Below are 27927 nucleotides of genomic sequence, written 5' to 3' on the forward strand. Positions count from 1 at the left end.
ATCATTATTCTGATATTCCGGGCTACATTTATATAATATTTTCTGAATCTCCAATAAAATTTTCAATTTGCACCTAAGGTAATTTTCATAATTACAAATTTTTTTTAGTGCAATGAAAGCGATTTTTGACTAATTTAATATAAAAAATGTATCTATCTAATTAGATGATTCATCAATACATGTAATTTTTTTTATTTGCGGGCTTTTTACATAACAATAGACTATTTCACATTAAGGACTCCTTATTGACATAGTCAAATCAAGTCCTTACAACAATGGTGATTAAAATTTCCAAAAATCGAGAAATCTGTTTATATTGTTGTAAGGACTTGATTTGACTATATCAATAAGAAGTCCTTAATCATCTTTTTTATCTCGAGATCATCTCAAAGTCATTAACAAATAATTAAGCTTTTTAATTATTATTTTTTTTAATTTCTCAAGGATTTTATTTTGTTTGCAGAGTAAGTTAAAATAAGCAAAACAAAGAAACACGCATTTTTTTTGCAGGCAGGCTATTTATTTAAACATTTTTTCACTACACGAGTGACAGCTTTTGAGAAATGACCGCACGCCATTTATTTTTTCGCGGGCCAAAACTAGCACAGCGAATTTAAATCATGCGTGGTGTTTTTGCAAGAGTGTTCCGAGCAGACTGCCGGACGGGGCGAGCGAGCAGCAGCAGCTTGGCTCGAGAGCGCTCGTGTATTGAAATTCAGATACGGCGGCCGTTCAGATTCAGCTCCCATGATTAATAGCCCGCTGTGGATCCCGACGGCGCTTATTTTCCGTACCTGATACTATCTATTTCGCATTGTGCTCCACGAAATGGGACACCATATTCTTGACTGCGCCGCACAACCGCACGGCCGCCGCCGCCGGACAGAAAAAAAATTGCAAAGCTCCGTATCGCAAACGAGAGGAGCGTTTTTGTGGCACAGGCAAATCTCTCCAAACAAATAAATAATATTTCGCCCCTTTCTTTTATTGTCTCCGAGCGGCCAACAATGGCGGGATTATGAAAATTAAATCGTGCCGCAGTTTCCCTCCCCCCTCTCTCCCTGTTCCATCGGTGGACAAGTTCATTTCTCTACCCTATTCTGATAGAGGTTTTTTTTTATTGTAATCAGCAGGGTATAATTTCTAATCTTATGGCAAGGACTGGTGTTTTTTTAATGCGGAATAAAGATCTCAAAAATGTTTGATTTTATTTACAAATTTTTACATTTTTTTTTTTATTTTGTATTATATTTTTAAGGGAATATTGTTGACTTTATAGGTAGCACATCGATTTTTACTCACAATCAGATGTATGAAATATCTATTGTATTCAACTACTTTAGTTCTTCTAAAGTTAGCTCAAATTTTTATAAACACAAATTTATTTATTTCTGAAAATTTTAAAATTTCTCTGTTGATCGAGAAGAATAAAATTTATTCTTCTCATTTAGTAATAAATTATTATAAACAAAATGAAAAAAAAAATCAAATTTTCAATTAAATAAGCTTGGTATTCTTGTTTAATTATCTTTTAAATTAAAAATCAAGACTTTTTTTATTATTTTCTTTTTTAATCTTTTGAATTTTCAATTATAACTCTCACAATGAGTAAAAATTACATTTTGACACTTCATTAGAAAGCGGAGACTTTCTCATTGTTGAAGACGAATTAACTGAAAAATTGGTACTTAGGCACACTGCTCATTGCACAAGTCAAGCAGGTTGCCTACTTCAGCATATAACTCGAAATTTAAAAAACTCCCATCATACTTTCATTGTGTAATGTAAATTAAATAAGAATTATTTGTTCATGATAATAAGAAAAAGTGAGTCGATAGGATAATTTTAATATAAGCAAACCTGTCGCAAAAAATTTAACAAATTTAAATTAAATTTGCATGCGTGCTTTTTTACAGTTAAAAATTATGTTAAATACTGTATTACTCATTGTAACAATAATCCATGTTATTACGTACTTATTTAAATATTCACCATACTTTAAGAATAAATTGTTAATTAAAAGCTATTGAAAAATTATTGCAAATGGAGAGTAATTTTAAAGTTTAAGAAAATTGCATTAAGAGATTTAGTTAATCAATTGTAAATTATACTTATTTTTCTTCACTATTATTCAAAGTGTCAAAATTATATAGATAAATTTGTAGATTTTCTACAATTTTCCTAAATATGTTATTCAAAGGCGTGCATGTAAACAATGAAACCTGTTCGGTGTTGAAGTAATTAGCTTTGAAGGGTGGCTTCGACCTGGCCAATTTGTGACAAATCCAGCGAGCGAGGGAAAGGTGTTTGTGTGTTGCAAGTGCGGCTGGGGGTGAACGGCGCGTCGCTTCATCACTCGGCGTTATCCTCGCTGACAGGTAATTAGGTTATCCCGGGGTAATTGATGCCACGCACTAATCCACATCAGAGAGCAGCGCGCCGCGTTATTAATTACACAATCAGTTGCCGCCGCCGCGGAAACTCGCGCCGACCGTCCGCCTGTAAAATGGGGAAAAAAACTACGAACGTGTGCACGCGCTTTCCCAGCCCTCTATTCATAAATTTAACAACTCTGGCCGGCGAGCGATGGTGGAAAAAAGGTGGGAGCCACTTTTTCCCCATCACCATATCGCACCCTTCTTTCCAAAATTAATTCGGGCGCGTTGTTATTTACGCCCAACAGGATTATCCGTGGAGAGGAACACGGCGCCACTTTTTTAATTAATACCCTGAAGAGGGGTGAACTTTGCCCGGCTCTTTGTGTAAAAAAAGAGAGAGGCTCGATATTATTTTCACTCTCTGTGCGAAAATTCGCCTGCTATATCCTTGCAGCTTATTTCAATGGTTGTTTTTGCACAAGTTCAGATACCTGAAACCTGTGTGTTGATTTTCACCGGGTTCAGATTACTTGGAAAGCAAATATTCACTATATTGAGTGACTTCTCACAGAAAAAATTTAGATCCGCATCGTGTTTACTTTTGCGATACTTCAGCTATACTTTTGCTATTCACTTGCTTTACTTTTTAAAAACTGTATACCTGTTTAACACGGGCCTTATGAGGGAGGGTTTTTATACCTGCTCGTCAAACTATTGTGTTTTGTAAAGAAAGGAGGGGGAGGGATGCAAACGCATGTATTTTAGAGCGCGGCCGGCAAGGGTCGCGCAGCAGGCGAGCTGTCAAAAGTAAACCTAGAGTATTGCAAATGTATGCGTGCGGGACCGAAAAATAAGCGTTTTAGACCGCGAGACGTGATGAATACTAAAAGTATACTAGAAGTATCGCAATTGTAAACACGATGGGTACCTAACCGATTTCTGTGAGTTTCCCGTTTGCAAAATAAACATTTGCTCATCCATGGACATCAAATAAAGCAATTACATGAAATTTTAATTAATGTTTCACATTAATTAGCACATTTTTGGGGAAGTTGTATTAATTTACGTCATGTTTTTGTTTTTTTAGCTTGAGAAAAATTATGTTTGCTTATATACTGAAATGTTATTCAGATTAATTCAATGCTAATTGAAAACAATTAACAGTAATTCAAAGCGCGTTTGGTTAATTAAAATGTCAAGTTATTTTCTACCTCCAGACCAAAACTGAATTAAATTAAAAAAATTTTAAAATTATACATCCTGCGAATTTCAATAAATAAAAGTTCAGAGTTGGACAGAATTCAATTAATCAAATTTAGAGGAAAGACTAATAAGTTTATTTAAATCAAAATGCTAATCAAATTAGTAATTATCTTATACAATTAATTTAAATGTATAATAAATATAATATTTTACATGACTGATTGTAATTATATAAAATCAAAGAGACGTTTTTCTTTTTTGGGATAAAATACTCATCCCCAAAGAAAGTGAGAGATGGGACGCATTATTTCACGGGCCGTTGTGCTCCTCGTTGTGATTATTCTGGTCAGGCAAAAACTCTATTCTGTGTTGACTGGCGGCTGCAGAGAAAGCAAAAGCGGCCGGCGTGTTTATTGCACGAATCGTTAATGGCACATGTCCCTTTCATTTATAGTTGCCACGGCTAGTTTGCCGAGAATAAACAGAACGCGCGCATATACAGGCCTGTTGTTTTTGCCAACAAGGGGGATTAAATGAGCTAACGTGCGTCAATATTGAGGCAGAAGTGGTATGAATGGGTCTTAGCTGGAAAAGAGATAGTGAGAGAGAAAATAACTCGGAGCCCAAAATACTCTGGCGGCCGCTCAGACCTTTCTGAGAAAATCGGATTGATGCCGTGCAATTCAAAAGCCAAATCAATCATTATTGAAGCACTTGATGTACTCGGCCATCACTTAAAATATTATCTGATTTCAGATGCATAATTATGGTAGTCTGCTTCAGCTGTGTTTTATATATATTTAACTTCCTGAAATCGCCTAGAATTATTAAGTAATTTGCGGGGAAATGATTTAGGACAAACGCATTTTCGGGTAAATGCATTTTATGGGAAACGAAAAAATAATTTAGGACAAGTATTTTAGGGCAAATAATTTTTGAAACATTTAGGAGGTTTGAAATTAGGGGCAACGCGGGTCTCCCTATATTTCAAGTGATGCAGTTAATAAATTTGATTATTCCCTAGTTAAAAGTCTAAGTTTAGTTAGAATTTGTTTTGCTTCGAAAACTTTAAAAATTCATTATCTCGGTCAATTTTTGCACTAAAAACAATTCTTGAAAAAAATTTAAATAAATATAAAGGTATTATAAATTTTATTACTAAAAAGTTAAAAAAAAATCAATGGAATTAAAAGATTCATAGCTTATAATAGCTAATTGTAAGATTTTTTATGCTAAAATATTTTTTATCATATTTTACTGTCTTTTTTAATTTTTTTATTTAAACGTTTATTTCAAAAAAGATCATCAAAGCGTGAAAAAATAAAGTTAAAAACATAATGTTTGATTGTTGGTGACGGCGGTTAACATCTCTGGCTTTTAGTTTTTGCTGCTCCACTGGCGTCTGATGTATTGACTTTCAATTAAAGCAGCTGCATCTGATTGATGGAAACGGCAGCAACACCTTGATGAATCACGGGCCCTCGGCCGATCGATGAGTCGCACCGAGGCAGCTCGAGGTTCCTCGCAAAATAATGGCTCCCCAGGGCTCTGATGCGGTTCGTTCGGACCAACCCTTTCTCATTCTGCGCGCCACATGTTGGGGTCGAGGAATTTCTCACCTAGATCCGACCCGCGCTCTCTTGGAATTCGCAAATTGACAGATTCCGGCAGAGTTCTTTTCAAACTTTTTTAGAGCCAATGCAGGTGATAGGGCGAAAATAAAGTAATGAATGGCATGCCCGATAAAAAGGATTTCTTAAATAGCCTTCTAGCTTTCGTGATCCAAGTCAAACGTTGACTTAAATTAGAACGAAGAAAATTTAAATTTAAAGATTTAAAATGAGTTCATAAAGACAACTCGAAATGTTTCTTTTTTTTTAGATAAAAAAAGCTCCAAGACTCCTTGTTTTTTTTTTTTGTGTTTTATAATTGTTTAAAATAATATTTCCTTAATGATGGTAAATGTTTTAATAAATTTTAATATCACAATCAGGTGCAATTTACTTCAAATTTCTCACACAAAAATATATAGAACTTGTATGAAAGTCAAGAAGATTTGCACAACTTTCTTTCTGACCTTCGAGACTTATATAAGTTTTTGTTTTATTTCTCAGCTCTTTATCACTGTCAGTGGCAAATAATATTGAAATGCATTCCGCCGAAGAAAAAGTGCTGCAGTGGAGCTTCTCAAGGACTCGGGCCGCACAGATAGAAGTGTGAAAAATGAGTGCACGTTGAAATAAAGCTCTGCATTTTGGCGCAATAGATTCGTCTGGCCGAGCATAAGAAGCCTCTCTCGGTTAGGTCGACCTGGAGTTGGCCCAAAGTGGATCGAGGGTAGTTTATCACTATTGCGCTGTTAGGGTGCCTAACATAAAGTGAAGTTATGTCCCTTCGGGGACTCGCCTTGGCATTTTCCGCGCAAGCACAGCGCCGCACCAAACAATTTGCAATTTCATCGCCTCCGGCCTGAAAATAGACCGTTCCCAGCTACATAACTGTCCACCGAATGCAAACACATAATCCGGCCCGAGTGATATAAAAGTCAAAGTGCCTGCGAAACATATATGTGAATTGCGTACTTTCCACCCACAACAAAATCGTCGTTGAATGAAAGTGGAACTTTACAATACACAGCGACAAAATTTAACGTTTACATAAAGGAACTCTTAATGCTGAGGTTTCTAAACAATATTGATTGAAAAGTAGTGAATTTTTTGGTTTATTTTTCTTTAAAAGTTTAATTAATTTAAATTTGTATCTTACAGAGCAGTGCGTTTGCTTATGAATTAGGCTTGATACATGAATTTATTTATTTTAAGAATTAATTTTTCATTTATTACACTTTTTGTTCAATTCTACCTGATTTTTGTATTTTTCTTGCTTATTAAATAAGGATAAAGACTGTGACCAGAACTTGTAGAGCCGTTTTGTTTTATAATTAAAAAATAATAATAATAACTAAGACAAAAAGCCCATTTTCTTTTCCCTTCCATTTTTTACCACAATTGCAATTTTTATATGTAAAATTTAAAATTAATAAAGATATTTTTGGTCACAAAAAAATTCTTAAATATTTGAAAAAAAAAAAAAAAAATCAGAGCGCTTAAATTTTTCTTGTCTTGTCCCAGCCAAATCAAAATCATTTATAATTCAATTACAAGCCAAGCGTCGCCTGCTGTTCCTGATTGATTTTGGAAGCTTCGATTAACTTGTAATGACGAGCATGTTTGAAAAGAAAATAGTGAATAAATTACAAAAATTTAGCTTAATCGAAATGCGAAAGTTGAAAGTGGGCAAAGTCTCCATGCAGAACAAAACACAAAGCGGCACTTTTACGACCGCACAACACGACCCATAATAAAAATCAAACGCGTCTTGGGCCGCCGCGATTTTAGTTTGGGGCTGCCGTTATTGCAATCTGGCGACGCAAGCAAGCAACCCTTGATGCGGTGCGAGAGCACTTAGTTTCCCCGACCGTATCGCCGGCCACAATTGCGACATGTCCCAGTAATGGGCCGAGGTGCTCATAATACGACGACGGTGCTCTTCATTTTTACTGTCCGCCCGCACCACTGGCAAAAGCAGGAAGATGCCCGGCTCCGGTGCGGGTTTGTGTGTCACTCAAAAGCGACACAAGTATTCATTCGGGCCGGTTTTATGGAAAGCTCGACCCATTTAATCGGCAAGAGAGCATTCGCCGGTCTCGCCGCCTCCAGGTCACTAACCACATTCTCATCCCGCCGCCGACGCTCAATCCACTCTCCGGCGCGCGTATTTACCTCCAATCTAATCTCCATATTGATCTTCTTACGCTCAAGCTCGCACACAGGAAGAGAAGAGAGCTTTAAATTTATTACTTTTAGAGTGCGCGTATACGTACGTGACTTGCCTCGTCTTGATTTACTGATTTTTGCCATTAAAAATAAAACAGCTACACTCGGTGATTTTATTTCAAAAATCATGAAGTCAATATTAGAATTTGATTAATTTTATATTCAGTATTGAATTATTAGAAGTATTAGCAAACGTTGTTATGAATCGCATCAGAAATGTTTGATTTTAAATCTAAAACTGTCTCTCGTATATCAATGAAAAAAACTCAAGTCAACCGAGACTCACCATAGCGGATGACGGATGAGGCATTTTTATCTCACTGAAGTTTTATCAAAATTCTTTTCGTCAATGAAATATATTATTAAAAAATTTCATATTAACATTGTTCGATGATTATAATAACATTAAAATGTTTAAAATCATATTTTATTATAAAGTTCAAAATTTAAAATTAATGTTTGAAATAATAGTTCATTTTATTGATTCAAAAAGTCTCAATTTAGATGTTCAAAAATACTCATTTTTATTGCTCCAGTTACGAATATACATGCAGTTTCTTGAGGAAAAATTGAGACAAAACGTGCATCACTCAAAGATGGTTAAGGAAAATGATACAAATTTTGAAATTATTTTTCCAGAACGAGGAAAACATTAAAAAAAAAAATTACATTGCTATATTTCAGAAAGAATTGCTTCTTTCTATGCTATTTCCCGCTATTTCCATTTTTATACTGGGGATATGACGTTTTAAATTTATTAAGAATTTGCAAAATTTTATTAAAAAGCAACATATTTTAAGCCAAAGTAACTCTCTAAGGGATTCTGATTGAGTTTGGAAATACACACGGTAATATTAGATCAGAAATACTCCATCAAAGCATTATCCAAAACCAACTATACAACCGAGAGCTAAATCAGAAATTATCGAAACGCCATCTTTGCCGGTGGTTATTTACCTTTGATGTGTTCCAATTAACCTTTTTGTTAAGTAAACATCCACGCAGTGCGCCCTTTGCGATGGCAATCACGTGTGTTGGGCTTTGCAACTCAGATTCAAACACCCTCTCGCGCGCGCGAGATGTAATATCTATTTCTGAAGCGTAAAAGCCCCAGCCGGGGCAGAGCAAATGCATGCGAGTCTATCTCTCGCAATAAGGCGCGTCAGATACGCCGTTAATGGAGTTGGCTGCGAAATCCATTGTTGGATATACGTGTGGTGTACACGGGCGTGACAGTCGGAGAGAGAGCGGGCATGTGATGACACCAGCGGCTGCAGCCGAGCACAAAGAGATGCGAATCTCTCTCTCCTGCATCCCCTTTAACATCTCTGGCAAAAAAAAAGAAATGCACGCTTTTTGTGCCGCATTCAGAACTTGCTTGTTTGATGTCAAGCGCGAGACTCTCTCGGCACATAAATAAACCGCGTCCCTGTGTGTGTTGCAGCTGGAAAATTGCGGCTAATTAGATTGTTTGTGCACAGCGGAGAAAAACAAATGACAAAACATACATGAGAGATCAGAATGCAGAGAAACGCGAAAGCTGAGAGCAGTAATTTAATAATTACTTGCAAATAAAAAAACCTGAAAAAAACTTTATGATTTAATTGGCAGCGGAAATATTTCATTACTTCATGTATTGTAAAGCGAGATTCAACAATAGTGACGAAAATAGTGAAGTAAAATAATCTTATTGTTAGTAAAATACATGAATATAAACATGATAAATATATGATCAAAAAATATTTAAATTACATAATTATAAGCTTGTTTTTAATAAAAAAATATTAATTTTGTGTTTTTTAATAAATAAAAAATTAGACGAAAAAAAAATTATAATAATTAAATAATAGTATCAACTTATTGTGTATTTTTCTTTCTTTAAAATTTTTATCAAAAGATAAAAATGTTATAGTTCTAAAATATTTTTAATTTTTTCGCATTTATGAAAATAATATTTATTTTCAAGTGATTTTTTTTTAATATAATGCATATTCGCAGTAGATATTTTACTGTTCTTAGTTCAATTTAAATATTTTTTTACAGCCAACGTTACACTTAAAATTACATTTTGTCAAGCCATCGATTTATTTGTTTACTTAAAAACTAAACAATTCAAAATGTTAAATAAGTATAAAATTTTGAACAGAATGAGACTGATTTTGATATCTAATTGGTATTTTGAAGGTTTTTAACCCTCAAGTTATGACAAATTGTGACAAAGAATTAAACTTTTCCCTTTATTATATATTTTCTTTATCAAATGAAAGAGGCTTTATCGACACAACATTAAATTTTATCAATTCCTCGTGATGTTTATTTATTTGCTTTGCTTGTATTAAAAAAATTAATAACACACAATAAATTATTTGATTAAACCTGCAAAGAACTAAAGAAGTTTTACTTTATCGCAACGTCAAAGCTGCAATTCAACGCACTTGAGAGTGTGTGTCCGTGCCAATGTTAATTGCTATTTGGAATGCAGTGCGCGGAATTCATCGAGAAGCGCCAGGATCAAACCAAAGTTGTGATGTTCTCGCCACAATGTATGTTATTTCCACGCGGGCCAAATTGATCGGAGCCGTTGCGATAGAGAGAGCGAAGAGCACTCTCGCCATTGATTCGATAATACGTTCCAACCAGTTGCGTCCGAGGCATTCCACGGGAAACTCGAATATTGCGAATTCCGACGTTGGCGAGGAAAGAAAGGAAGGAAGAACGAGCACCGGTCAGTCCGAGTGCAGCGTGCAATTGGTATGCTTTTGCTGCATGATCGACCCCAATTAGGCCACCATGGATGACCGGAAGTTGCTGTACAGCCTCATCGAAGGGGTGCTCATCATCTACAATGAGCAGAAGGCCCTCAACGAGAGCAGGATTGTGCCCAACGACGACGAATTTACAGCAGGTTAACGCATTTTTTGTCTCTGTTGAATTAAAAAATTTCTTTTTTGAATTTTTTAATATTCTTAAGATTTTTTCAAAAATTTGGAAGGTTTTTTTAAAATTATTATTTTTTTTTTTTATTTGATGTTTAGTAAGAAAGTTGAATCATAATTTTTTTTTAAATTAAAAAACTATATTTTAAGCAAAATTTATTCATCAGGTTCCTTCGTAATCCCGTGGCGACTGATAATCCTGATGCTCACCGTGTGGTTTTTGACCATTCTGACGTGGGCGATCTTCTCCCTGCAAGTGGGCAAATTACCTGCCCAAATCACTCATCATCAGGTCCGCTCACCGAGACAGACGAAGCCCTCCAAGGCCGCCTACGCCCCAAATTACCACACACACTTTCATTGCAACTGCAGTCAAAACAGAAAAACCAGAGTAAGTTCTATTTTTAATCTTTTAAGTATAGAAAACATTAAGAATATTCATTTATAACCCACTTGTTTTATCTTAATTTTATAATTTTATTCATATTTAAGCAAATATTGGCAACTAAAAATTAATATTATTACAAAAAATCTCAAATTGATATATAACACAAAACTTATTGGAATTAAAATGTAAAATATATTTAAAAAACTTTCAATCAAATCCCATGCATTAAATGAAGTCTACCCAAAAACTTAACTTACGTTCATCGAATGTTTTTGTACTTTATCATTAAATTATTGAAATTTGCATTCATACATTTAATACTTTTGTTATAATTCATTAGCATTGGAGTTTATCTTTCGATTGATATAATGAATGCAGTGCTTTGAATTCCCTTGTTAATTTTGCATGTTTGTCCAGCAGCGGGTGTCCCACTTCAGCAACGAGGACCTCTTCGGGGACCAAATGCAAGACAACCCGTTTGACATGCAGGTCGGTCCCTTTGGCGACGAGCTGAGGGACGCTTCGCAGACCGACTCGACGGCGGCCGCCGAGCAGGCCAATATGCAAATCGCGACCAGTGCCGACGTCTACGAAATCTCGGTGTGACGCACACACGCAGCCTGCAGACAGCGCGTCGCTCAAATATTTGTGCAGGCTTAAGCCCCTTTCTCTCTGTTTTGTTGACCCTGAGCTTGTTGGATTATTTGATTAATCACACTGATTGTGAGCATTGAATTATGCATGGTTTCTAATAAGGCATGCAAAATTTGCCACTTGACCGCTCAAACTACTCTATTTTTGACCCGAAATAGTGAATGTACACTATTATCAACTATAGAACTGAAGCCTACTTAAAACCTCTTTGGCAAATGATTTTCTTCCTTTTTTTTTAATTAAAAATATATATAATTCATATATAATTCTGGATCTTGAAGTTCCAGTTGCTTTTTTCTGTACACAATTGAGCAGTGGTAAAATAATAAATGATTTTGGGACTGTTAATGAGTTGAATTTGCATATTTTATCTCTTGAAATTTTGAACAAAACAAAATAATATCATAAAAATGACAATTTTTGCATTCTAAATAATGTTTTTTATAATAGTTTAACTTTAATTTCAATTATATATAGTTTATTGAAAATACCTCATCAGAGTACAATTCTTCAATATTTTAATTTATACAAGCGAAATTTGATAAAAATTAAAATTTTAATTAATTAAAAAATTAAAATTATTTTTAATTAATATTTTTTTTTTAACAATTTATAAATTTAAATAACATATTATAAGGTCATGTTTTGTCTTTTCCCATACGGGCGTAGTCGTTGATGGAAAGCACTCGGTTTTCACATTTCTCGAGGTGGTATTGGTCGCAGATTTTGTCGCATAATTTGCACACGCATCCTTCTCGGGCCGTATGTTATTTAAATTTATAAATTGTTAAAAAAAAAATATTAATTAAAAATAATTTTAATTTTTTAATTAATTAAAATTTTAATTTTTATCAAATTTCGCTTGTATAAATTTAAATATTGAAGAATTGTACTCTGATGAGGTATTTTCAATAAACTATATATATAAATAATGTTTTTATTAAAAGTAATTAATTTTTCAAAAATTGTACCTAACTGGCTAAATTATCCTTAAGACTACAAATATTCTTTTAAATTTTGAATAATTTATTAATTTTGTTTTTCTTATTGTGACTTGGAAGTTTGTTTTAATTATTTCAGATTTTTAATATTCAGTTTTAAATATTAGTAATTTAATCTAATTATTTGCATTGATTTCTCCGGATTTCTCTATTAATGATAAACTGTCTCTTCTCCACTTCACCAAATTTTTAAATCATTAATTTTTTATTGTTTGTTGCAAAATTTAATATAATTTGTCTCTATCTTCTGAATCTGAAATGAAAAAATTATTTATATTTTCATTTTTTTTCCTGTTTGAATGTTTGAAGATGCTTACTTATTCTGAAAAAGATTTCACCTGAATGAGCACGTTCTATTTAATCATAATTTTAATTATACTCGCCTTGCAATCAGAGTTTGCATTTATTATCAATTATTTTTGCTCATGAATATTTTCATTTGCATAAAAATGCATTTAATGGCAATTAAACAGCAATGCATGCGAAAAGTAAAGTGCTTCTTGTGAATGCAAAAGAGGACAAATTGCGCAATTTTCATTGCGCGACCCACTTCTTCTTCTCCTTTGGTTACTCTCGCTGCAAAGAAAATGTCTTCCGGCTGTGGAATAATAGTGCAGTTGGTCGAGAGTAAAAAAGACGACGTTGCTATGCTTCGCAGGGTAAATATTTTTAATTACACGTTGCGCAAAAGGAGCGTAGGTGGTTGCAGGTGTTGGTACTGCTCGCGCATAAAATTACTCCGTCCGCTATAATTGGAACGCAAATTTCGCCCTCTTTAATTTTGCCGCTCTAGTTTCTCTCTGCTGATTATCAAAACGAGATGATCCGCCGCTTTTTGCGAAAAGGCCAGCAGCATCCGTCACAATTGGCCGGACGGCAGTTTGACATTTGAATCAGGCCTTTTTACGGCGGCCATCTGCTGTGGCCTTTTCCTGCTCACTGACCTTTCAGACGAGAAGTGACCCCCGACCACTTCAGCCGGATTGCTGGCCAACAGCACTTTATTTATTTCTTTCTTCTTCCTCTCTAATTTTTTGTCTTGTCAACATCAGCACTTGTGTGTCTTTCCGGCCGCAAAAAGTCGCATTGTTAGTCCTCGCGTCCCATCACTCTTTTTGCTGCAGAAGAAGCGCGGGGAATAAAAAATTCTCTTCCCCGAAATATATCGAAAGTGTTTGTAATAATAAATTAAATTGTTATGAAAGATCAATTAAAATTTATAGTATTTAGAGCAACAAGAGGGAAATAATTGCAAAGAAGACATTTTGCATTTTGTGAAATTTTCTAAGCACATTTAATATTTCCTTCTTTTCGCGATAATAATAAACAAAGAATTATGAAACAGTGTCATTCTTAGAATTTTTAGGCAGCTTTTTTACAGGGTAGATCTGTTTTTACTTCTTAATTCATTTTTCGTTAATTAATGATAATTTTTTTCTTCTCTCACACAGAACTCTGTTTTTTTTTTTTTTTTTTTTAACTTACATTTATTATTTTTCATTCATGTCGAAGTGAGTGAACAAAATTTACATAGTTATTTTACCACGCACATCACATTTTGCAAATAATGATGACAATCCTGATATCATTATATGTTTTTCACAATAAACTGAACAATGCATATATAAAAGAGGCTCTTGAATTTCATTGTTATTAATTATTATTCGTTTGCAAAGAGAAGAGAAGCGAGTCACCGTGCGCAATAAATAACATTTGCTGTCACACAGGTGTATAATTTTTCGTAGATTATCAGAGACAAATAAATATGTATTTAGTAAATTGTCATAGTAACGAGGCTGGTGCATTTTTAAACTACACTATTATTTACTTGAAATATCTGCTTTTGTCGAGGTTCAAGATCCGAGATTTACAAAAGACAATTCAAATGACACAAAAGAGATAAACGACTTAACATCTATATTTTAAATTTATCTCTAAAATTGCTCAGAATATTTATTAAGTAATTTATCATAAATTTTCATTAACTCTGCGCGAAGATAATAATTTATCAGTCAGCCATTTGCTCCGCGCGGTGCAAAAAGCAATTGTCATTATTGCCGCTGAAGGGAGAAAACGAGAAACGCAAACTCGTCGTTTGAGAAAATATATAACCACACGAATGATCCCGCCAAAGTCATTACGAATTGATGATGGAACGGCTCAAAAGAAATCTGATTAATCTGAAGACATTCTACTAATGGAATTCAATTTTTTTTCTCCTCCGTCGGTTCTCCGACCAGCACCGCAGATATTTTTCTACAGCTATTAAGCTCGGCTATAACTCTTTTGGCTTTTTGTGTCGCGCACTGCTGCTTTTTCTTTGTATTCTCTCTTTCTTCCGTCTTTTGCTCACTTACGGAAAAAGAGTGGCAGCCGGTCTGATCTAATTTTGTCCTGCCCGGCTCAACGTATAAAAAATAATTGCGGCTCTTACATTATTTGCTTGTGTTTTGTGTCTCAATGGGAGGGCAGACAATGGCGTGGAAAAAATTGTAGCAATAATTCTAAAAATAAAATAAAATAACGACACCAGTCCTTTGTCTCTAATGTAAATGTCAAATATTTTACAGTAGAATGTCGTGAAAAGTTGTGGTTGATTATTTTAGACAAAATAGTTAGATAAAAGCTTAAATATTAATATCAGTTGAGAAAAATGTAATTAAAAATAAAATGGCATTAAGATTTTATCTAACGAATTACTAAGTAAGAAAAAAGAAATATCTAAAACCTCAAAATTCTTCAAGTTATGGAACTTCAAATTCCAAATAATTGATGGCCAGATTAACTTAATTGAATCCACATTCCGTTCCTCAAACTATACCTAATAAGATTTGGTCAAATTTTTTATTAACTGAGTTGCATAAAAATATTAAATTTATTCTAAATCATGGAATACTCTTTGTGGTATTCAAGAACAAATTAAGTAAATTTTATAAAAATGTTAAACTAAATTCAATTAAACTTAATACAAACAATTTGTTGTAGAATTTGGACAAATAATATTAAAGAAAAAGAAACCTTATAAAATTAGAATTGTTCAAATTATATAAAACTTTTTTATTTTTTTATCTTGATATGGCATAAGTTTTTATAATAAAATTTAAAATTGCAATAATATTATAATTTGATTTTCAGAGCTTTATATAAACTTACATATTATAAATTTTCACGACATTGTTATTTATTGGTGATGTTAAAAACCAATGAATTCATAAAAAGGGCAGTAAATATCTTCAAAGAAATCTAGCAAAATTTGAAGATATATGCGACTGCCCTCTTTATGATTTCTTGGTTTCGACGTCACCATTCAATAAATATGTAGTGAAATTTATTAAAACGTTCTTTGGATGGAGACGCATTTCGTTATACGTATTAATTTGTTCCCTGAAAATGTCTCATTAGCAAACTTGTTAGCGTGCAAAATGACTTCATCAAAACACACCCCAGAAGTTTGAGCTCGAGTTTCGTCACGCTTCATAATTGCATTGAAGCCGCCGCATTAAATTAGGTAAAGCGATGGAACTGCCTGCTCTCTTTTTACTTAAACTGAACCAACTTTGTACCGAGAATGAACGGGCCGAGCGTGCGTTCAAGTTGCAAGTTGACGTCGCGTGCCAGCAGCGGCAGAAAATATTGTTTTTGCAAAGATCTCGGGCGGTGCTATTTGTTTACGGCGTCGCGGCACGCGGAGCTAGAGCGACTAACTTTTCTCCGCTAATACGTTTCGCATCGCCAACTCGGTGCTCTCCGTGCACTCAACTTGTTCTAATTAAAACATCCGGGGGCTTTGAATCTGCAGCAAAACTCTTCGTCTCTGCTACCAGGAAAATACAAGCCATTTTCTTCTCGCAGGGTATTTGGTTGAAATTATGGCCTCCTCACGTGCACTGTACAATTATTACAATTGTTCCGTACACTTACACGAGAGAAACTTGTGTTTACCTTTGTACTTGCTCTCTGTGCAAACTTCTTTTGAGCGAAAGAATTTCGCCCCGTTGCTCTCTTGCTATATGCAAAGTTAAATTGTTGTTTCAACCACTGAACCGCAACTTCCATGCAGAACTGATTTATTATACCGCCGGGTTTATTGCGTTTATTTTTATCCCAGCAAAATTAAGCTCGTCAAAGATACATTCAGGTGCGCCGTATATTTGCATTTATATAGCCTAGTTGCAAAGTTTAGTTTTTGGTGCCGTTTCGCCAGCCCCTTTTGTGTTTATTTCCACTATTAAAACATTCATGAGTCTGCAGAAGCGTTTTATAATAATTTAATCTATGAAAGAACACTGTAAATTCAAAATAAGTTCACCTTTGTAGAAAATGAATGGTAAATAAAATTTATACGGTAATTGTGTATTCGAAAAAGAAACCACCATTCATAAAATTGTGTTTAGTCAAAATTTAAAAGTAAAACAAAAATTAAACTTCAGAAATAGTTTGAGCCACTCTCCGTAATTCTCCTAACATAGCATATTTAGAGTTGGATAATAAAAAATAATTAAAAGTGTTTTAAACATATTAACGAAAATTTGTCTTATTGTCTTCAAAAGAGTACAAAATTGTTGGCTAAGAAACCTTTCACAGCCCTTTAAAGATCAATTTCTGAAACAAACCTGCATGGACGTGATCTCAAGAGGAATCTGACTTTTTTTTAACTGTACCAAGGTCCGCTCGTCAGAAAATTTCGATTGTTGCCGAGCTCTCTGATTGGGTACAACTTTACTTGTACCCAATCAGAGAGCTCAAACAACAATCAAAACTTTTTTCATTGTTGCGCGGACCTTGAACTGTACAATTAAAAATTTGCATAATTAAATTTTTTGAATAAACTTAAATTAAAGTAAAATCAAATTATAATTTTTCAGGACTTGTTCTTGAAAATTTTTTAAGTTCACCAAAACCCGTCCATAAATTTTGATACTGTTATTTTCACACGACGAAGACCCTGCAGACAATTACTTGCAGGACTGGCGGCGCTTCTTTGGAACTCGCTCGCTCGCTCGCACACATTCACATGCGGCAGGGCCACCGTCTTTCTCGCTTGCCCGCCGCTAACCGACTTCAAATTAATGGGCACAGTGTTGTAAATTAATGGTACTTTAACAATGTACTCAAGACAGGCAGCACGAATAATAATGAGGTGTAAAACGAGAGACCCCGAGACGAAGCTGCGAGAGCAGCGTTAATGCAATTTAAACATAATATGTATATATACCGAAATTGTGCGGCGCTTATGTACCGTAATTTGTGAATTCGCTCTCGGCGTCTCTCCGTGCGCAATAAAACACCACTCACTGTCAGCCCCGGCACGAGCCAGAGATAAGCAGCCCTGCTAACAAACTAACCCACAACTATATTTGCCCGCTAATGACTGTTTCGGCCGGGCTGCTTACAAAACACGCAATGAGACCGAAACTTATCTCGCCGCGGCCAATATGTCATTAAGAGGGGGTGACGTCACAATTAAAATGTACCCAGAATTGCCGGAAAATCACGCTATTTTTAGATTAGAGCCGGATTTAAAACTACTGCATAAGTCAAGTGGCCTGCGAACACACAAAACACCGCGGTGTGTCATTATTGAGAAGCCAAACACTTTTGATCACTTCGAAGATGAAGATGGATGTAGCATTGGAAAGTGGAGTGGACGCTTTTTGCATGTCATTAACTTAATGGGTGTGCACATTCTACGTCACTCTGTCAGTCCAGAATCTTAATCTACTCACACAATTAATTTCCCGTTCAGATGCCACAGTACATGAAGTAAAAAAAGATATTAAATATATATTTTTAAATGACATTAAGAAACAATTTAATTTCATCTTCATTTATTAAAATTCATAGTTTAACAATAATATTTTGAAAAAATTTTAATTATTTTTTTAAGACATTAAGTTTTAATGTAAAATATTATTATTAATTAAATTATTTAAAACAATATTTATATATTTTGTTTAATAATAATAATGTATATATTGGCAGCTATAAAGCTTTGGTCCATTACATTCAAAATTATAAATTAATTCACTTTCAATTTTATCATTATACAATTGATATTAATGAAATGTAGATTTGAAAATTATTGAATAATTTTATGTGCAATTAGAGAAACGCTTCAGCAGCCAGCCGCATTGTAAGGTTTAATTCCATTCCACCCACTCATGAGACACCCTCCAGCGCCCTGCATTGTCTCTTTCTCTCATTTTTTATGCGCGCAATTATTTAATGAAATTGCGCACAACTACTTCGCATGCAGCCTGCATCTGATTCATTTTTTTTTTACTCGGCGCACAGCGGTGGTATGAATAATGGGCCTGCATTAATTTCTTGCCGCTCGTTGTTCTACTTTCGTAAGACATTCATATATGTAAGGACGGGACTGAATTCCTAATGATTTTTTGCCGCAGAATGAGGGATGGATGCGCAGATAAAATCTGCAGCAGCCGAGAGAGCAAAAATTGCTCCGACACTCCATTAAGGGCGAGGGGAAATTAATTCCTGGCCGGCGTCTTGCTCATTTCGATTCGGGGAATTATTTTTCGCGTCTCCCTTTCTCACTTTATCTGACAGAAAAGGAGAAAGAGCAGGAAGTGCGTTTGCTTTTGTTGTCCGCGTGCCAAGTCTGGAAAGAAGTCTGGCGTAAATAATAACAATAATTTTCGAATGCCACTTCTAGTGTTAATGAGAGATAAAACAAACAACGCTTGCGGCAAGAATGTCACGCCAAATTCTTGGCAAATGCTGCCCGCAGAAAATGAGGAATCGGCCGGCAAGTGGTGCTGCCGAGTGTTTTGTGAATTCAAGATTAATGCAAAAACTTTTAATTAACTACCACTAAACTCCTTGCTAATATATCAAACCACTAAAGACACAGTGTAGAAACTTTTAATTTTTTTTTAATTGTTACAAGCAATTAAAATATTATAATAGAAAGATAGAGTTCAAAAAATTATAAACAAAGTAAAATATATTTTAAGAGGGCTTCTGATAGACTGGTGATTTGAATTTAAATTCGGCTTTTGCTCAGTGGGTTTTTGTGAGTTTGTTTATTGTTTAGGAACAAACAATATCCTGCTCTTAAACAATAAAAAACTCACAAAAACCCATTGAGGAAAAGCCAAATTTAAATTCAAATCACCACGAATCAACCCTCGATCGTGAAATTCTACTACAAAAAAGGGTAATTAATAATATTTAATGGTTGCTCATTTTTTACTTTAAATTGCTACATTTTTTTCTCAAGCATATGAATTCATTTTAGAATAAATAAACATTAATTGTGTAGCAAAAGTTATTCCACCCGTTATTTCTATAAATTTTCACTGATAATTGGGAGCAAAGAAATTTCTGTTTCTCATTTAAAAGATTAAAGACTCTTGTCCTTTCTACTGCCAACAGTTGAGAATCTGCAAATTAAACTCAGCACATTAGCCTCTCCGGAGCAAAGAAGCGCAACAGCGCCTTTTCCTGTCGACCTACCCTCATTCTCATCTAGTACTCCTCTTAATTTCTCCAGCGCGCCCCCGAGTGTTTTTGTTACGTCAAAGAAAGTTGCCGAGGAGAAAAGTAGTAGTTTGCTTTCTCAGCACACAAAGCGGAAAAATCAACTACACACCCCCAAGTGGAGTGTGTTCTGCGTGAAAATTACTTTCGGGCTCGCAATTTTGATGTTCGGGGGAGGTTTGCGCTTTGTCTCGACTTCAAAAATATATTTGTCGCACTCACGCGAGCAGTGGCGCGCCCTGAAAGTCAAGCTCGCATGCGGAAAATTCCTGGCGCTCTTGTCGAGTGTATCAAATAATACACTTTAAACTGCGTGTGCTTGTTCTTTTCGCAGCTGCTCGTCTCTTCTGGCGAATTTAGTCACACGTGTAATATTACACAACTCGAGTGAAACGCGAGAGACGTCTGCGAATTCGCTTTCCAGATATTTTGCTCTGCTTTTCCTTCTGCGTTGTCAAACATTGGCTTTCCCGAATCCTCTCTTTTCTCTCTCCTAGCACCGTCTTTTCTCTCCACCCAACTTGTACTAAAAAGATACACACACTCGGCAGCTTCTCCTTACTTTCTTTCTTCTTCTTCTTACGCTTTTATTTTTGCACGACACGCGAGCGGAGAACAGCTTTTCTCACTTGAATACAAAGTGCGCGCATTTAAAAAATTCAAGGACCGCGCCTGTCGAATTGAATGAAATGAAACTTTTTGTTCGAAAGTGAAAAAGGGAAAACGCCGGGTGAGAGTGCAAATGTGACACGCCGCAGTCAAAGTTCAAAAGTCACTTTGCTGTTGGGGTTGCGGAAAAATGTGAAAATTTTACTTCTTGTATTAAATTTGAAAATAATAATAAAAGTACATTGTTTTTTTGTAATTTTCTATAAAGGGAAAGAAAGAGCCAATTTATTATGAATAAAATAAATATTATTCTTAATCGTAAATTAATCAGAAAAATATTGTAACAAACAGAATTTGCATTTCAAATGTCAATGAAAAACTATCAGTGCAACTTAAAAGTTATATAAATATGAAAATAGGGTCGCAGACCGTGACCGAAACTGGTAGAGCCGTTTGTTTTTGAATAAAAAACAATTTTTTGCAACGAGGAAAAGCCCGAATCTTCATTTCCATAAATATGAAATGAATTAATTAAAATTTGACGTTTTTCTTTTTTAAGATTGGGTGGTAAAAGTAAAAAAGTGTAACGCAGGATTGAAAGTGCAAAAAGTGAAAAACGCAGAGTTAAAAAAAAATAAAAAAAATAAAAAATTAGGGTGCAGGAAGTAGCGGAAGAGAGTGAAAAATATTTCAATTGTCCCCGTTTTGTTATAAAACGTGCTCAGCTCTCAAGGCCAGCTGGTTGCCTGCATTCGAAAGACGCAGGCGCTTCTATAAAATAGGTTATTTTCTCAAGACTTAATTTTTTTTTTTTCAAATTATCAGGTTCAACAAGAATAAGTTGGTTTCGTTTTTATTTTATGAAGTTTTTTTAAAGAATGTTTATAAATTTATGATATAAATTACACGAATAGAGAAGAATTTCCCTATCGGCGTTAATAAACATCAAAAGCGACTAAAGCAAAATATAGTAAGCAATGTATTATTTATTTCATTGAAAATTAGATGTGCCAAAAAGTAAATTCATATAAACTGGAATTTTTTAAATATTATACAGGATTTTAACTACTTTCAAAGAAAGCAAAATATGCAAGGTACTAATTGAGCCCACTAAATAAATGTATGCAAGCATTTTTTATTTTTTCACTAAAACTTTATAATGCATTGAATTCTTAAAGAAAAAGTAGATTGGCTGTTTGCAGAGCTGTTTTGCCATCTGAATTTCGCACCGAAGTATCAACTCCTTTGCTGACGAACCAGTTGTATTTTTTTCCTCTCCCGTGCTTATTCCTTACTACAAGATGCAACGGAGTTTCGTTTCTCTTGGTCCTCTTCTCAATTAGTCGGGGATTTTTCTCGTGCAAATATTCAAAGAGTTTGAGTTCAGCCCACGGAGAAGAAGCAGCGAAATGCATAACGTTCCATCCACAGTCGTCCACGGCGTCATCAACCTCAACGTCCGCTTCTTCCACCAACCATTTCAATTCATCAAGTCCTCCTTCAGCGGCTGAATGGAGCGTTGTTTTGTTTTTCAATGTCTTTTGCTTCACCATCTCGGCATCATGGTCATGTAAAAACTTGCATATTTCAAATTTGCTATCCCAATTTTCAGAACCACTCAATAATAGATGCATGATGTTTTCGCCTTCAACCGTTAAGGTTTTGGTGAGCGCAGGGTCCTTTTCAAGGTAGTACTTGACCAAACCCAGATTTTGCCCTTTGGCTGCACAATGAAAAGCGTTCCACCCGCATTTGTCATTTTCATCATTTTCACAAACTGGAAAACCACGTTTTTCAACAAGAGAGCGACCCAAAAATTCCGCTATGTTGTGAAACCTTTTCATCCAGTTTGCTATATAAATCAGGGCACTTCTCCTCACTTCAAATTCTGCATTTTCACCAACATTGAATTTTTCAAATAAAAAATTTGCCACTTCAGCATTTTCACATGTCAGGCACCAATCGAAAATTCTTGACGCTAATTTTAGCACCGGCTCATCCTTTGTTTTGAGAAATGCTTCCGTTGTCTTGATGTCAAAAAATGCAGTTTTAAACCCATCAAAGACGGCTGTTCGAGCACCGTGTTCAATTAGAAGCTCAACACATTCGGCGCTGTTCTTTTCAACAGCAAATTTCATTGCCCACTCTATTGCATCTTGATCACTTGGATCAATAATTCCTTTCGCGAGCACCAGCCTCAGAACTTCGTGATGATTTCTTGAGCTCGCGATTTCAACAGACCCAGTTATTGCTTCATTCTTCCGAACTAACTCCATAAAATGTATACATTTTTCTATTACTTTTGAAAAAAGTTGTACAAAATTATTTTCAATTGCACCTACAAGCATTTTTACGGTTGCAGTATTTTCATCTACCAACTTTTCATATGCGCCATTCTTCAAAAGTCCCAATGCAAAGTGTTCGTTAACTTTGCAAGACAATGCCAAAATTTGGTCAGTCGTTACGTAATTCAGTCCTTTTGTTTTCGTCTGATTGAAAGTAACAAGATTTGCAGCGATGGTGGAAAAATTAACTAGATTTTCCCTCAGGATAACGTTTTCAAGCTTTGATTTAGTAAGACCAATTTTCAAGCATTTTTCCAGCGATATTAATAACACTGACTTTTCCTCACTGCAAGAACAAATATGAAGATCAACAAACTTGCGGACTTGATGGAATTCTTGTTTCAAAATATTGAAGGGCATCTTTTCGTTTTCACAGAACAAACAATCGATGAAATGCGTGGCCGCGAGGAACTCGGCGAACGTTTGGTGAACGAACTGGGCACGTCCGTTGCTGATTGTTACAATTCCACTGCTGGCATATTTTGAAATATCAATTTTACTGCCACTTAGAAATTTGACAGCAGCAATTTTCAGTTCCCTTCCACAAGAAATTAATTCATCCTCAAATGGGAGACCCTTCAAGTGTCTTAGCGCAAAGCGTAATTTTTTATCAACAATTCTTTCGTAGATTTCAGTCAAGTTGATCCCCTTTTTGTTATCTGTATCACTGAGTTCAGCAATCATTTTTAAGTGGAGAGGGTTTCCTAGAATATCTTTTGAGCCATTCCTTCTGCAGAATTCGATCTGACATTCACGTTCACTTACAGATTTTTTTGAAATCATCATCATAAATCTTATTTGTTGGAGCCAGTCTAAAGGCATAATTTTGGCTTTGCAAATTACGTTTCCCCTTCTGAATTTCGCAAGAATTGCGTCTTCCTCATGCGGCCGCGTTGCAATCCAAATCGGTACTTTTGCTTCCGTCGCTTGAGAAAAAACTTGAAGCACTTGATCTCGGTAATAGGGACTTATTTCGTCGAATCCGTCGAACATCAAAATCACCTCCCTCCGGTCGATAAAATTTTGAATTTCCATCTCTCGAGTTCCAGTGGCATGGGAAACAATTAAAGCAAGTGACGGAACTTTTTTTCTTTCCTTCTTTGCATCGGCAAAAAGTCTATAAGTTTGCGAAAGAACAACTAGAAAAACTTTGATTTTGCCTTTCAAATTTCTTTGCAGTTCTAATGCCAACTCGCGCATCACTGTTGACTTTCCTGTTCCTGGAAGCGAAGATAGAAGCATAATTTGAACTTCTTCTTTGATTGGTTTGAAGTCCAATAATTCGTCCCATTCAAATTCTCCTGATTTGAAACCCTTTCCTTCTACAAGGAAGTGTGGCTGAATAAAATTTCGCTCTAATTCTTGGAAGATCAAGAGGTGGGGTAAAGTTGAAACTATCATCCCCTCCGGTTTTTCATTCATCCTTTCCATTAGCAACTCGGCTAGGCTTTCTTGAAGGCTTCTCGTTTTCTTTATTTCTTGGCTCTCGAAAATCTCCAGGAAGTTTTGTAGTAAAGCTGTACCAATTTTGAAATATTAAATTATCAATATTTATAAATAAAAATATGACGAACACGCACTCGAACTTAGAAGAGTAAACACCAGCCATCCGCAGTGATTAGTTGCTTGGAGAAAATCATCAGGATTAAAAGTTTTGGCCTAAGATTAAAACAAAATAATATTAGAAAAAATATTGTGTCATCGATTACTTTTTTTCAAGTGAACTGGGAGATTTAAAAAAGCCCAATCATTCATTTGCCTCGACGCTGAAAGATGCATCTAAATATTTTTATGTTTAGGTATTAACATTTTGAACAAGTATCAATCCGATTTGCCCTGTTAATAAGGAAGCATTGTACATTTTTGTGATGATTTTAACAACAAGACCAGGCGGAGAAGCTAAATATGATGAAATAAATTCAAATTTAATACAAATAAGTGGTCCCAATTAATATTTGTGTTGTTTATTTCAATTTAATTTTTCGATCTGGATTGACTTGCTCCATTTTGTTAGGACAAAATATTAAACCATTCATTTTTAATTATTTCTCCATTAAAACAATTTATTCTTCCATGCATCGTAGGCAAGCAGAAATAGAATAATTATATTCCCCGCTATAAATCATGCCTTTTTTTCAATAAATATTGAACAGGATTTCAGTTTTTAGTTATATATTAAGAAATTTGAAACTTGGAAGCGTTTTGGTTTTGAATAAAAGATCAATCGTGACTATAGCAGTTCACACAAAGAAGTGAACAAATAAAATATTGAGAGATTAATAATTGAAAATATTATTACTCCTGCATTGTCTGTAGACGTGGACTTAGTATCGACAAGGAAAAATAGCTTTGGTTTTCCGATCCAGTCACTGTTTGTCGGCCCTAACAATCCGTGGATCAATTCACCAATCGGAACTTTCTCGTTTTCATTCAGATAAATGTAAATTTGCCCATCCTCTCCCTCTGAAATCTCGGCAAAAATGAAAGCAGCGAAACAGCCGTAATCAGTCCAAGATTTTTCTGAAAATGTCCAAATTAGAATTTGCCGAGAATAATTTTCAATTTTATATTCACCCGATTGACTGAAGTAGTAATCGATTCCACCTTTGTCAATTTTCACGGATATAGTTTCAAAACCTAGATTTGCTACCAGAGCAGCGTCCAGTTTTCTTATAAATTCATTTTCTTCTCCTTGATTGAAAATCACTGCCCTTCGGCCTCTGAGGACAGTTTTTGAATTTGGATTCCACCACTCAAAGTTAATCGACGGCGGCTTTTCTTCCACTGAGCTCCCTGTTTTGGCTTTTTTGCCTCGGGCGTCTGTCCCACTTCTTGACAGCCCACCCACAATCATATTCCTGCACATATTTTAATGTTTGAAATACAAAAATAAGCAAAAAATTATTTCAGCTTACAAGTCGAGAGCTTTAAAAATTAATTTTCTATCGCAAGAGAACAATTTGAATTCTGGCGTCTGGCCAGTCGAATGAAATGAACCAATCGTCTCTTTGTGAATTCGGTTCTGGACACCAGTCAATAATTTTAGAAGTCCCTCATTCTGCCCCATCTCGTTCAACTCCTGGCACAAAGCTGAGACAAACCAAGTGCCCGCCTTTTTGTCCCTGCATGACATTGTCGCTAAAAATTACCAAAAGAGGCAAAGAAGAAAATTTATTTTATTATTTAAGATTATTGTTTTACTTTCGACAGTTGCATAGAAGATGACTAGGTTGCGCATATTCGGCTCAAAGGAAACTCTACTCGAGTTTGCGGTTTTCGTGAGATCTTCTACCTGGCCAGGTTTGGCTTGAGAGGGATAAAAGATACGGTCCTCTAGTTGACCTCTGCATGGCTAATTTAAACGTAAAATTAGTTTTTGAGACATTTTTACCCAACATTATTTTTAGTTTTACCCCAAGAAAAACTCCTTTAAAGCAATTTGGAAAAATGTTTTTGATAGATTTGAACAGTTCTTTCGTGGTGAATTTCTCGTAATCTTTTGGATCAGAGCTTTGAAGGGTATCCGTGAAAATAACTCCGTCCGAATTCCCGTGCGACAAAACGATCAAAAAGAAAATCGCCGGTTCTATGCCTGAAAAGTTTTGATGTATAATTTTTTATTTAATCAAAAACCAAAGTTTAACCTTCAGGGGCTCCAAAAAATCTCTTCAGAGTTTGTTCGTCTTGAAGAAGAGCGAGAAGGTCATCCTTTTTCGGCGAACACTCGCGGAACCCGCATTTTCTGTTTCGGCTAAAAGTTTTCCTTAAATTTTCAACGTCGTGCTCGTTGCCTGGTCGTGGCCAATCATCTATGCCTTTCTCAAAGTTGTAGTGCACGACGAGAATAAAAACGCTGAAGTTTAAAAACAAGTCTCTATGCTGGATTATGAGTAAAAATGTTTAGTAACCTGTCAGCGTTTATTTCTTTTCCTTCCGACTCAAAATATCCCAGATTCGCCGGTACCTCCGAATACCCCTGTTTTGAAGCTAAACTAGTGCAAAATATATGATTTTAATGTTTTCATAAAAATGTACTTAACAACCTTTTTCCACACAATCTAGAAATGATACTGATAAAGCCATCTTTAGAATTCACACGTCTCGCCTGGAAACAAAGAAATTGATCAAATAAACTTGAAAAATTGGTGACTTTACAATCAAGATAAAAGATAATGTAAATTCCTGATTATATTTAAAATCAATGCTACTTTAAAAAAAAAAAAAAACTTCCTGCCACTGCTGAGAAGCCGCGTGTAATTGATTAATAATAGCTTTAATCAGCTTTTAATTAGTTAAAACTTTTCAATAATCACCTGAGCACATAGCGTGACGTAAATAATAAGATATTAAATTTGGAGACTTTCCTATTCAAGTGTAATTATTCGAGAGTTTTTGTAACGAATGTTAAAACTTGCGTGTCTCTTGGTCACACACAAACAATTAAAAGCCTTCAAGTATTGCATGAAAGTCGTTTTATTTTTAGCGCTGCTGGCGAGTAACGACGTGTTGCGTGAAACCGCATACATTTAGCCGCAAATTATATCCAATAGATTTTTAAAGTTCGCGCACTCAATTAAAATTGAGAATTTTTTAGCATCATTAAGGAATTTTTTAAAGTTAATTTAAATGTTCGTTTCTCATTCTTTGAAAAAAAAATACAAACTTAATCGAATAAATCTGATGAAACTTTGCAAAAATTTGTAAAGGTAAATAAGTGAAATTTTTCAATAATTCGCAGTTTTCAGATTTCTACAGTGAATTTATTAGCGTTTGTTTTTTAAATGCGGTCAAGTCAGAAGGTTGATGAGAAATAACTCAAGCGTGTGCAAAAGTGGGGTCTGAGATAAGCAGACCGGTTGTGATTAAATTTTAGTTGCGCCAAGCCCAAAACCACGAACGCCTTCCTCAAGCGGTTTGAGAAATTAATTTTTTTTTTGTGGTTTTTCAAAGCTACGATAATGAGCAAGCTGAAAAACTGCAAAACAAACGAAATGCCGAAAGCATTTATTTGTTTGCAGTCATTAAAAAAATAGGTCAAATTCAGCCACACACATTATTGAAACATCAAAGTCCC

The 27927-nt window shown here is 35.0% G+C and overlaps 2 protein-coding genes across 3 annotated transcripts; one reads left to right on the plus strand and one right to left on the minus strand.

Moving 5' to 3' along the window:
- Positions 1 to 10091: 10091 nt before the first annotated feature.
- On the plus strand, positions 10092 to 11743 carry LOC132198848 (uncharacterized). 2 transcript variants are annotated; one of them, XM_059623109.1, is made up of 3 exons: positions 10092 to 10322; positions 10521 to 10744; positions 11159 to 11743. In XM_059623109.1, exons 1-3 carry the CDS (start codon positions 10208 to 10210, stop codon positions 11345 to 11347), a joined length of 528 nt encoding a protein of 175 aa, XP_059479092.1. In that variant the 5' UTR covers positions 10092 to 10207; the 3' UTR covers positions 11348 to 11743. The 2 variants fall into 2 exon arrangements, with proteins under 2 accessions (XP_059479092.1, XP_059479093.1); XM_059623110.1 differs by having other exon boundaries at positions 10096 to 10322; positions 11162 to 11743.
- Positions 11744 to 21622: 9879 nt separating this feature from the next.
- Positions 21623 to 27290, minus strand: LOC132198710 (uncharacterized). Its single transcript, XM_059622893.1, has 11 exons — positions 27167 to 27290; positions 26897 to 26958; positions 26762 to 26840; positions 26498 to 26706; positions 26267 to 26445; positions 26055 to 26205; positions 25769 to 25991; positions 25428 to 25711; positions 25153 to 25373; positions 24434 to 24512; positions 21623 to 24370 (listed from the first exon to the last, which is right to left on the minus strand). The coding sequence occupies exons 2-11, from the start codon at positions 26934 to 26936 to the stop codon at positions 21681 to 21683; spliced, it is 4155 nt and encodes a 1384-aa protein (XP_059478876.1). The 5' UTR covers positions 26937 to 26958; positions 27167 to 27290; the 3' UTR covers positions 21623 to 21680.
- Between the last annotated feature and the right edge of the window lie 637 nt (positions 27291 to 27927).

Source organism: Neocloeon triangulifer, unplaced genomic scaffold (genome assembly GCF_031216515.1).
Source record: "Neocloeon triangulifer isolate White Clay Creek 2 clone unplaced genomic scaffold, ASM3121651v1 ptg000013l, whole genome shotgun sequence".
Taxonomy (NCBI): Eukaryota; Metazoa; Arthropoda; class Insecta; order Ephemeroptera; family Baetidae; genus Neocloeon; species Neocloeon triangulifer.